At 42.4% G+C, this 12,287-nt stretch overlaps 1 protein-coding gene across 3 annotated transcripts in view; it reads right to left on the reverse strand.

The window, feature by feature from the left end:
* The window catches only part of LOC139561393 (natural resistance-associated macrophage protein 2-like), a 46,386-nt gene that overhangs the window by 7,298 nt on the left and 26,801 nt on the right, over positions 1-12,287 (reverse strand). For 2 of the 3 annotated variants that reach the window (XM_071378451.1, XM_071378459.1), the window contains exons 7-14: positions 10,024-10,094; positions 9,836-9,903; positions 9,518-9,673; positions 2,683-2,841; positions 2,156-2,242; positions 1,860-1,979; positions 1,526-1,675; positions 1,122-1,195 (exon numbers count right to left, since the gene is read on the reverse strand). In XM_071378451.1, coding sequence (XP_071234552.1) covers positions 1,122-1,195; positions 1,526-1,675; positions 1,860-1,979; positions 2,156-2,242; positions 2,683-2,841; positions 9,518-9,673; positions 9,836-9,903; positions 10,024-10,094 — 885 coding nt within the window. Of the gene's footprint in view, positions 1-1,121; positions 1,196-1,424; positions 1,676-1,859; positions 1,980-2,155; positions 2,243-2,682; positions 2,842-9,517; positions 9,674-9,835; positions 9,904-10,023; positions 10,095-12,287 lie in introns of all 3 variants that reach the window. The other variant, XR_011672124.1, reaches the window with a different exon arrangement.

Consider the following 12,287-nt stretch of genomic DNA (forward strand, 5'->3'; position numbering starts at 1 on the left):
GGCTGGCTGCTACTGCTTGAGCAGAGATGGAGTCTCGTGTGGCTCAGTTGGTAGAGCATGGCACGTGCAACAAGGGTTGTGGGATCAATTCCCATGGGGACCAGTACAAAAAAACGTAGCTTTCACTACTGTAAGTCACTCTTGATAAGAGCATCTGCTAAAATAACTAAAATGTTCCACTACAAGTCCATGGTGTTTGCCTACAAAGCAAAAAGAGGAACTGCCCCTCCATACCATCAGGCTATGCTCAAACCCTTCATCTCAACCCGAGCACTCCGTTCTACCATCTCTGGTCTCTTGGCCCTCCCACCGATAACGGGAGGGCAGCCCCCACTCAGCCCAGTCCAATCTCTTCTATATCCTGGCACCCCAATGTTGGAACCAGCTTCCCTCTGAAACTAGGACAGCACAGTCCCATCTTCCAAAAGCGTCTGAAACCATAACTCTTCAAAGAGTATCTTAAATAATCTCCTCCTCACCTCGACTACTATGCCTGTAATATGTGGTTGTCCCACCTAGCTATCTTAAGATGAATCCACTCACTAACTGTAAGTCGCTCTGGATAAGAGTGTCTGCTAAATGACCCAAAATGTAAATGTAAAATGAGATGATTTAAAGGAATTAAATTATAAAGTCATCAAATAAAAACTAAGTAATATACACAACTGAAATATTGTATTAAAGTAAGTAATGTGAATACATTTTGGTTGAGAAGCAGTAATAGGCATTCACAACCATCATGGGGCTCTTATTGTTTTATTCTGTGTTGTTACAGAATTCAATCCACTGTCAGTGTCAGGAAAAAGGCAGGTGATGGCTGAGGGAAGCTCTAAAATAATTTTAATGTCATTATTTCAGAATGTATTTCATGTTAAAAATAATACTGATTATTTTTTAAATAACCGAACAAACCTCAAAAAGCACTAATCTTTCAGCACAAGTAGAAAACTAGGTTATATTTGAGACGCATCCCTGTCATCACGTCTATGAATTAATTGGTCTATCAGTGAAAACACAAAACCAATCGGAGTCATATAATAATAATTTGGTGGGTGCTTATATTTTTCCTATTTTAGGAGACCTGCTGCCCATCTCTGGGGTAGAGGGTTATGATGACTCACAGTCCATTAGCGAAGTCATTCATGATGGATGTCAGACTGGTGAAGGTCAGGATGGGGATCAGAGCAAACGGCAGCTATAGAAGGAAAGGCAGAAAGAACAGTTAAAAATGACTGCATACAGTCACCTTTGAATACAAGCATCAGTGTAACACCCTAAGACTCCCAGCCAGCCCTGATTAGCTGTTCCACTAGGAGAACAGCAGTACCCAGTCTCCATGGTGTTCTCTCTCTAACCTGCATGTCCCCAGACCCAGCCTCTACTCTCTCTGACCTGCCCCCATGTCTCCTCTCTCTCTCTCTGACCTGCATGTCCCCAGCTCTCATGTCTCCTCTCTGTCAAGCCTCCCTGTCTCTCTCTCTTTGTCCTCCATGTCCCCAGACCTCCCACTCGCTCTCTCTCCGACCTGCATGCTCTGCAGCACGTTGAGGAAGTCGTTCATGCCCGTCAGGTGCTGCACGTCCTGGAAGATGGCCACCAGCAGGGTGGGGAAGATGGCGATGGAGCGTGTGAGAAGAACCCGTGCAAAACGTGACCAACGCAGATTCAAGAAACCCTGAGGCAGGGGCAAAGAGAGAGAGAGAACTAACAGTCAACACACCCACATCCGGACCTACACAAAACTCATTATCTCACTCACACACATACACACGCACACACAATAATGGTTAACAATACAATTTGCAAACTCTCGCATACACACAGAAATACAGTCAATGAGTATATCAGCACGTTCTCACCTCCATGACAAACTGGCCAGAGTAAGTGCCAGTCATGGTGGAGCTCTGTCCCGCAGCAAGGATCCCGATGGCCCAGATGTAGAGGGCTACAGGGCCAAAGAAACAACCCAGCACCACCCCCTGTACAGTCAGAGAGAGACAGACAGAGAAAGACAGAAAGAAAGACAGTCCCCTCTATGGTTTGCATCTTATCAAGACCTAAATAAATGTAATTTCATGACAAAATTATTGACAGATCCTGTGATTTCCTATCACAGGAAGTTATGTAGACTGTTGTTAATCCATTAAAGACGTACCCCCTTGTAGATGTCCACCTGTAGCCTGCTGTTGTCCAGGGGGAAGAGGTCTGTGTGTGGACTGTCTGATGCATTGCACATTGCATTCTGTGACACACAGAGAAGAGCAGCAGCACATCACAAACAAAGGACGTCACTGATTTAGAGGTGCCATACTGGCCATGCTATATTACTATTTATAAACTGGATGGTTTGAGCCCTGAATGCTGATTGGCTTACAGCCGTGGTATATCAGACCGTATAACACGAGTATGACAAAAGTTATTTTCACTCTTCTAATTAGGTTGGTAACCAGTTTATAATAGTAATAAGGCACATCGGAGGTTTGTAATATATGGCCAATATACCACGACTAAGGGCTGTGTCCAGCCACTCCGTGTTGCATCGTGCATTAGAACTTAACCGTGGTATATTGGCCATATACCACTCCTCCTCGTGCCTTATTGCTTAAATAAAACTTCTGTAACGGAGTGTTACATTCTGAGACATAAGATGACATGCTGGGTCTGGTTAGTCGTTATACTCACCACTTCAATGTTGGTTTTCTCGTAGAAGGCCTCGGCAAACACTGCTACAACGAAGACGTTGATGAGAAAGGAGATGAAGAGAGCGATAGTCGACTCGATGAAGTAGTATTTGTTGGCCTCCTTCACCTCCTTCTTGTTCCCACGATCTATTGACCGAGACTAGACGATAAAATTTCATTCAAATTAATTAAAATATAAAATCACAATTGCTGTGACATTGGACTTTCAGGTTGTTTGCCCCAAAAATTGGGCAATGATTCTGTTCCAATTATTGTCAAAATGTATTCACTAATATTGTATATGTCATAGTGAAGGTCTATGATGGCTCTGGGGCGGCAGGTAGCCTAGAGAGGAGAGCCAGCAACCGGAGGCAGGAAGTGAGCTGGCAAACTGGAGGGTTGCTGGTATCAAATCCCAGTTTTCATGGGCACACAAATTCAAAATAACGTATGCGATTGCAAAATCAAATGCTTCTAACCAAAAGAGTCACCTTACCTTGATGTTTAAAACCTAAATCGATGCTGTCATTAACGTGGTTCTTCAATAATTATGCATTTGGTGTCCAGCTGATTAGTTAAGTCGTGATATTTTCACATCATCTGATCCAAGAAGGAATTTTCCAAATGACAATCAAGAGACAAACAGCTGTTGTGATGGCACATGTGATGCAACACCAGCCCAAGTGCTGGGAAAAAAAGTGTTTGCGAGGAATGTCCAGAAACGGTATTCTCAAACGGGGGTACCCCAGTTGCCGTCGGGGGTACGCCAAATAAAAACGTGATTCACATTTTCAAACAGTCAATTTATATTTTCCAACGGGTCTATACATTTGGATTAGTTATTTTTTCCTCGCCTGAGTAGCCTCGTTTCACTGCCAAAAATAAAATTAAACCATCCAGTGTTGAGCGAAATAACACAATGTCAAATACAGGTAGCCTAGTCCAATAATTAACATCAAATCACATTAAACCGTTACTCTCTCGCGGGAATTCCAAACGTAGCTGCTGCTCATTCTGTTTGCTTGAAAACTGATAAATGGTAAAAACAAAAAGGCCCGCATCCATAGAGACACATACCAGCTCTACTGGTAGTACTGCTACGACCAGCAGTACTACACCTGCACCTGTCGACGACACAAGTTATTCTGCTTCCACGAGCACATCCAATGCTAGCATCAGTAATTCTACATGTGTTGTTAGCCCAGCTAGCATGGACACTGACAGTTGTGAATCTGATGCAGCCGAAGAGCTACTGCCCCCTTACCCGGGAAAGCACCAAACAACAGACAAGGACGTTGGACCAACAAAGAGGCGCAAATATGATGAGAACTACATTGATTTACTTTACATTTACATTACATTTAAGTCATTTAGCAGACGCTCTTACTTATATTGGGAGTAGTGCCTTTCCTATGTGCAAAAGTACTCTCACAACTCAATGAAACCTTCACTCTTGCGCAGACATTTAGAAACAAAACATGTCAATTTGAAAAATAAGCCACGGAAGTTTTTGGAGCGAGAATTAAGGCGACTTTCAAGTAGTAAGACATGTATAAAAGCAACAGATACCATTAATAAGAAGGGGCTAGAAGCATCTTATATGGTGATCTACCGAGTGGCTAGGACAGGAAAGCCCCATTCTATTGTGGAGGACTTAATTATTCCTGCTGCAGCAGGATTACAAGACATCTGGGACAATAACTATACAGACAATGACTTCATCAAACAACACTGTTTCACAACACATCAGTGACATGGCAGGAGATGTTTTGAAACAATTACTGCTTAGCATACAAGCCAGTGAATTCTATGCGTTAAAGCTGGATAAGTCAACAGACGTGGCGGGCCTGGCACAGCTCCTGGTATATGTCCGTTACGTTTATGGGGGGTCAGTTAAGGAAGACATCTTCTTCTGCAAACCACTGGAAACCAGGACAACAGGAGAGGATCATTTTAAAGTACTGGATAGCTTTGTGACATCAAATGGACTTTGGTGGTCAAGTTGTGTTGGTATCTGTACTGATGGTGCAAAATCCATGACACGGAGACATAGTGGAGTGGTAACGCCCGTGCAAGCAGTTGCTCCCGACGCCACTTGGGTACACTGCAGCATCCACCGAGAGGCTCTTGCTGCCAAAGGAATGCCTGACAGCTTGAAATACGTTTTGGACACTACAGTGAAATTGGTTAACTTTGTTAAAGCAAGGCCCCTGAATTCTTGTGTATTTTCTGCACTATGCAATGATATGGGCAGCGATCATGTAACGCTTTTACAACATACAGAAGTGCGCTGGTTATCAAGGGGCAAAGTATTGACACGTTTTTTTTAAATTGAGAGACAAGCTTAAAGTTTTCTACACTGACCATCATTTTCACTTGTCTGATCGCTTGCATGATGACGAGATTCTCACACGACTGGCCTATCTGGGTGATGTTTTTTCTCACCTGAATGATCTGAATATAGGATTACATGAACTCTCCGCAACTATATTCAATGTGCGGGACAAAATTGAGCCTAAGATTAAGAAGTTAGAGCTCTTCTCTGTCTGCATTAACAAGAACAACACACAGGTCTTTCCATCATTTAATTATTTTTTTGTGGGCAAATGAACAAGCTTACGGACAATGTCAAATGTGATATAGCGAAGCACCTGAGTGAGCTGGGTACGCAATTACGCAGGTACTTTCCCGAAACAGACGATACAAACAACTGGATTCGTTATCCCTTTCATGCCCTGCCTCCTGTCCACTTACCGATATCTGAACAAGAGAGCCTCATCGAAATTGCAACAAGCGATTCTGTGAAAATGTATTTTAAATCGGAAGCCACTGTCAGATTTCAGGATTGGGCTGCGCTCAGAGTATCCTGCCTTGGCAAATCGCGCTGTTAAGACACTGATGCCCTTTGCAACCACATACCTATGTGAGAGTGGATTCTCAGCCCTCACTAGCATGAAAACTAACAGGCACAGACTGTGTGTGGAAAATGATTTAAGACTCTCTCTAATACAACCCAACATTGCAGAGTTATGTGCATCCTTTCAAGCACACCCTTCTCATTAACCTGTATTGAGTTATTCACAATTTTCGATTAACAAATAAAGTTTTATATGTAAGATGGCTAAATAAAGAGGAAAATTATTGATTATTATTATATTATTATTTGTGCCCTGGTCCTATAAGAGCTTTTTGTCACTTCCCACGAGCCGGGTTGTGACAAACTCACACTCATTCTTATGTTTAATTAATGTAAAGTGTGTGTGTGTGGCATGCTTACAATGATGGCAAAAAACAACATTTGAGAGTGCGCTGACCCTGGTGCTAGAGGGGGTACGCAGCTGGAGGTTGAATGTTTGAAGGGGTACGGGACTATAAAAAGTTTGGGAACCACTGGTCCAGAATATTTAGTAGTCTCATTCATTACGCAAGTGAAGACAGTTGTGCCTGGTTCTACGTTGGCTCGAAATATCCCTAGCAAATTGATGTTGATCTGTTGTTGTCTGCTTGATTTACAGAAGCATCTCGTTAGATTTAACAGAGAACGCATCAAGGTAATGAGTTCATGTTTTCATATGAGTCTGCTGTGTGCAATTGTGTAGTGATGGGTTTGGATTTCTGAGCTTAACTATTATTAATCATTAGATCTAATAGAGACATGAGGGGTGCAATAGCTGAGGGTTTACACCATGAGTTGTCTGTAGGATGAAGGGTTATGGTGGGTGGGAGGGAGGGGCTGAGTGCAGGGTAAACGGTCACACGTGGCAGTACTGATAAGGGGAGAGAGTCGTGGATGAGGGGGTCGAGGTCAGGTCAGGTTAAGGGAAGAGGAACCGTTTATTTCCCGTATCACTTAGTTTCCTACCTAGTAATAAAGATGCAATGTTTAGCGAGAAGGAGGAGACTCCACCCAAAGTGGGGTACATATACCACCACTATTGTAACCATGTCTTTTTTCGATTCAGCTGTTCGATCCTTTGGGAAGAATACATTTGGTTTAAGCTTTCATAGTGTCCGTCGAGTTCTTACTCTGATAATTAGAACCTGACAGTAGGATAGACCAGGAGTTCCCAAACTTTAACACTCGGGACATCCCTTACCGCATTGGGAAACATCCTGCACCCCCGCTGAGCACAAGTAACGCATATTTATATGGGTAAAAGCACTGTTCATGACACAAACTCTTCACACCCCTCTTGTTGGTGGAGAGGATTTTTCAGGTTAAAGCTACACATTTTGTCATGGGGTGCAAATCAAGTTCTTGCAATTCAATACATGTTGCCATGTCTAATGTGTGACTAAAAGTGACAAAAAAATTGCACCAATATCTATGGTCTAAAAAAACGTTAGCTGACATGGGCCAGTTAATCTGGACATTTCTGACAAGTTATAAATAGCTCTCCAAGGTCTGCAATGACTGACATGATAAGAGGAACTGATTCCATTTTCAAAATTATACCTTGTGCAATCTACTACTAAAACTTTCAAGAGTAAGTTTAAAGCCAGACTGAGTTCCTTTAACCTCTTAGATGTAAATGGAAAAATGTTGATTTCCGCGGACAGAGTTCCTTTAACCCGCCGCACAGTTTGGGATCCACTGGGATAGAATATTGAGCAAAACCAAACACTGTTCCTATGATTTATTCTGGATATAATGACAAATTATACTGAACAAATATATAAATGCAACATGCAATAATTTCAAAAGGTTTTACTGAGTTACATTTCATATGAGGAAATAAATTCATTAGGCCCTAATCTATGGATTTCACATGACTGGGAATAGAAATAAGCATTGGTTGGTCACGGATACCTTAAAACAAAGGTCCCCACAAATAGCCCCAGGATCTCATCACGTTATTTCTGTGCATTCAAATTGCCATCAATAAAATGCAATTATGTTTGTTGTCCGTAGCTTATGCCTGCCCATACCATAAACCCACCACCACCATGGGGCACTCTGTTCACAGTGTTGACATCAGTAAACCGCTCGCCCACACGACGCCATACACGTGGGTCTGCGGGTGAGAGGCCTGTTGGACGTACTGCCAAATTCTCTAAAATGACGTTGGAGGCGGCTTATGGTAGAGAAATGAACATTAAATGATCTGGCTACAGCTCTGGTGGACATTCCTGCAGTCAGCATGCCAATTACAAGCTCCCTCAAAACCTGAGACATCTTCACATTTTAGAGTGGCCTTTTATTGTCCCCAGCACAAGGTGCACCTGTGCAATGATCATGCTGTTTAAATCAGATTCTTGATATGCCACACCTGTAAGGTGGATGGATTATTTTTGTCAAAGTACAAATGCTCACTAAAAGGGATGTGCATATGGAACATTTCTGGGATCTTTTATTTCAGTTCATGAAACATGGGACCAAAACTTTACATGTTGATTTATATTTTTGTTCAGTGGGCTTATTCACAAGATGTTCTGGTAATTAAATAACATGACAAATACATTTTGTTTTCCATGTTACACCTGCAATTTAAACAATACGAGGGGCTTGAAGACGACAACTTGAACTTGAATTTGAAGCTCAGAAATTAAAATACTCGAATAGGCCAACTTTAAATCAGACATTTCCTCAATTTGGTGCTTGAAAAGTCCTTGTAATTATTGTAGCCAATTTATAAGTCATAATTAACACCCTTATAATTATGTGATTTCATTTTTTATCTGTTTTTGTGAGAGATGTGGCCACTTTTGTTTGTTTCCCGCTACTTTAATTGAAGGGTGTTACTCTACTCTGTTGAGGTAAAACCATGTGCGGTTATTATGAGGACAACAACATCTAATGTTGGCTTCAACTTGGCTTTCCATACAAATCCTTCCATAAAAAAAAAGCAACCTGGTTTTTGGTCACTTTCTCATTATAAAAACAGCGACGGTGAGATTAAAAATGGTGAGATTAATGCTACCGCTATTCATGGCTTTTTATGTGTGCCTGCGTCTGCCATAGTCTACAAGGAAAAAAATGCATGCATCCAATCTATTTCATCAGGCAATGTCCACATTATTCTCACATATTTTAGAATGCAATAATAATTTGAATATCAATGCATTGGCAAGGCCTACAAAATGCATTATTCTTAAAGTGATAATGGCCTACTTTTTCTGACACTTCTTGCATGTTTTTTTTTTTTTTTGGGGGGGGGGTCTGTATTAGGCCCTATATGTACAATTATATGACATTGAGGTCCTTGAAAATTACAATTAAGTATTTTAAAAAGTCCCTGAAAGTCCTTGAATTTGACTTATCAATGTCTGTATGAACCCGGCTTAAAGGAAGTATAGTCCTAGACCTATGTTGTTGTATAGCTGGAGTTATGGTTCAATTTGCATATATTCATTCCTCTAAGTACACATGTGGAACTGCATGAAAATCTTTTTTATTTACGTTTCAAAGCATTTCAAATGTTGATCCCAATGTCACACATTGGCCCCATTATTTATAGAAAGACCCTTATGTAAGCCTATGTGTATGTATGTCTGTCTTTCGGAGGCGTTGGGTTAAAAACGGAAGTCAAATTTCGGTTGGCCCTTGTTTGGTCTTAAGTCATAGTGAAGGTCTGATTTCTTGTACTATGTCCCAATTACTTATTTGACTAAACTGTACTGTCACAGTAAAGGCATTTAGCTCCCCTGTACGATGTCAGTGAAAGTCTTGCACTAGTGCCTTGCGGTCGGATGCCACAGTTGCCATACCAAGCGGTGATGCAGCCAGTCAAGATGCTCTCAATGGTGCAGCTGTATAACTGAGGATCTGAGGGTCCATACTATGTCAAAGCAGGTCTTTGACTCCCCTGTACCATGTCATAATGCAAGAAACCTACCTTGACGAGAGCTGAGTGCAGGTAGATGTTGTGGGGCATGATGACGGCTCCTACGATGCCCACAGCCTGCTCCATCTGGGCAGGACCACAGCCCTCACAGTACGGCAGAAACATCCCCTTGAGCAGCTCCCCCTGGTCCGGACGCACCATCACATACTATAGGCACATACAAGAAATGACAGTCAGATACACACACGCAGAAACAAAAACCTACCAAATTTTATCAAAGCTACGCTATATATTATCAAACCAGCTGCCAGGTCTATGGGAGAAGTTGGAAAGTGTTAATGATCAATACAGAGAAAAACTTGTTCTTACCTCATACCCAAAGCTTACAGCCATGATTGTGATGAGAAACCCAAAGAAGGCTTCAAGTTTTCTCAGGCCTAAAAAAACAAAAGTTGAAAATCACATTGAAACACACCCAGACAGAAATTGATACACACCTGTACCTAAGGACCATTAAATCACATACACATCTTGGTGTGCGCCAAAGAAACACTCACCATATTTATCTAGAAAGAGGAACACAAAGGTGTCAATGATGGTGATGAGGACACCTCCCCAAAGTGGAATCCTGGTAGATGGCAAACAACAATGTTAGTTTGAGCCCAATACATTGACCTCTAGAGCAGCTGTTTTATGTCTATGTCTACATCCCAAAAGTCACTGCATGTCTGTATCTCCACTTTTGAATATATTCCCTATGTTGTGCACTACTTTTGAACAAAGGTCATACAGTGCATTCAGACCCTTTGACTTTTGCCACGTTTTTTGTTATGTTACAGCCTTATTCTAAAATGGGTTAAATCGTTTCCCCCCCCCATCAATCTACGCACAATACCCCATAATGACATAGCAAAAACTGTTTTTTAGGATATTTTGCAAAAGCATTAAAAATCTAAAACTGAAATGTAACATTTACATAAGTATTCAGACCCTTCACTCAGTACTTTGTTGAAGAACCTTTGGCAGCGATTACAGCCTCGAGTCTTCTTGGGTATGTCGCTACAGGCTTGGAACACCTGTATTTGGGGAGTTTCTCACATTCGTCTCTGCAGATCCTCTCAAGCTCTATCAGGTTGGATGGTGAGCATAGCTGCACAACTATTTTCAGGTCTCTCCAGAGATGTTCGATCGGGTTCAAGTCCGGGCTCTGGCTGGGCCACTCAAGAACATTCAGAGACTTCTTCTGAAGCCACTCCTGCATTGTCTTGGCTGTGTGTTTAGGGTTGTTGACCTGTTGGAAGGTGAACCTTCACCCCAGTCGGAGGTCCTGAGCGCTCTGGAGAAGGTTTTCATCAAAGATCTCTCTGTACTTTACTCCGTTCAGCTTTCCCTCAATCCTGACTAGTCCTCCAGACGTGATGCTTGATATTCAGGCCAAAGAGTTCAATCTTGTTTTCATCAGAACAGAGAATCTTGTTTATCATGGTCTGAGAGTCCTTTAGATCCTTTTTGGCAAACTCCAAGCGGGGTGTCATGTGCCTTTTACTGAGGAGTGGCTTCCGTCTTGCCACTCTAGCATAAAGGCCTGATTGGTGGTGCTGCAGAGATGGTTGTCCTTCTGGAAGGTTCACCCATCTCCACAGAGGAACTCTGGAGCTCTGTCAGAGTGACCATTGGGTTCTTGTTCACCTCCCTAACCAAGGCCCTTCTCCCCATGATTGCTCAGTTTGGCCGGGCGGCCAGCTCTAGGAAGAGTCTTGGTGGTTCCAAACTTCTTCCATGTAAGAATGATGGAGGCCACTGTGTTCTTGGGTACCTTCAATGCTGCAGACATTTTTTGGTACCCTTCCCCAGATCTGTGCCTCGACACAATCCTGTCTTATATAGACAGATGTGTGCCTTTCCAAATCATGTTCAATCAATTGAATTTACCACAGGTGGACTCCAATCAAATTGTAGAAACATTTCAAGGATGATCAATGGAAACAGGATGCACCCGAGCTCAATTTCGAGTCTCATAGCAAAGGGTCTGAATGCTTATGTAAGTAAGGTATTTCTGTTTCTTATAAATGTGCAAAAATATCTAAAAACCTGTTTTGGCTTTGTCATTATGGGGTATTGTGTGTAGATTGATGATTTTATTTCATCCATTTCAGAATAAGGCTGTAACATAACAAATTGTGGAAAAGGTCAAGGGGTCTGAATACTTTCCGAATGCACTGACAAAGGGAAACCCAGCCGCGAGCTGTCCAGTGACGCGAGCCTACCAGACGAGCTAAATACCAACTATGCGCGCTTCGAAGCTAGCAACACTCAACTATGCATGAGAGCACCATCTGTTCCGGATGACTGTGTGATCACGCTCTCCGTAGCCGATGTGAGTCAGACCTTTAAACAGGTTAACATTCACAAGGCCACAGGGCCAGAAGCATCACCAGGATGCGTACTCAGAGCATGCACTGACCAGCTGGTGTCTTCACTGACATTTTCAACATCTCCCTGACCCAGTCTGTAATACCTACATGTCCACCATAGTCCCTGTGCCCAAGAACACCAAGGTAACCTGTCTAAATGGCTATTGCCCCGTAGCACTCACATCTGTAGCCATGAAATATTTGAAAGGCTGGTCATGACTCACATCAACATCATCATCCCAGACACCCTGGACCCACTCCAATTCGCATACCACCCCAACAGATAACACAATCTCTATTGCACTCCACACTGCCCTTTCACACCTGGATAAAAGGAATACCTATGTGAGAATGCTGTTCATTGACTACAACTCAGTATTCAACACCATTGTGCCCTTCAAGCTCAT

The sequence above is a fragment of the Salvelinus alpinus genome, chromosome 2 (genome assembly GCF_045679555.1).
Source record: "Salvelinus alpinus chromosome 2, SLU_Salpinus.1, whole genome shotgun sequence".
NCBI classification, from domain to species: domain Eukaryota; kingdom Metazoa; phylum Chordata; class Actinopteri; order Salmoniformes; family Salmonidae; genus Salvelinus; species Salvelinus alpinus.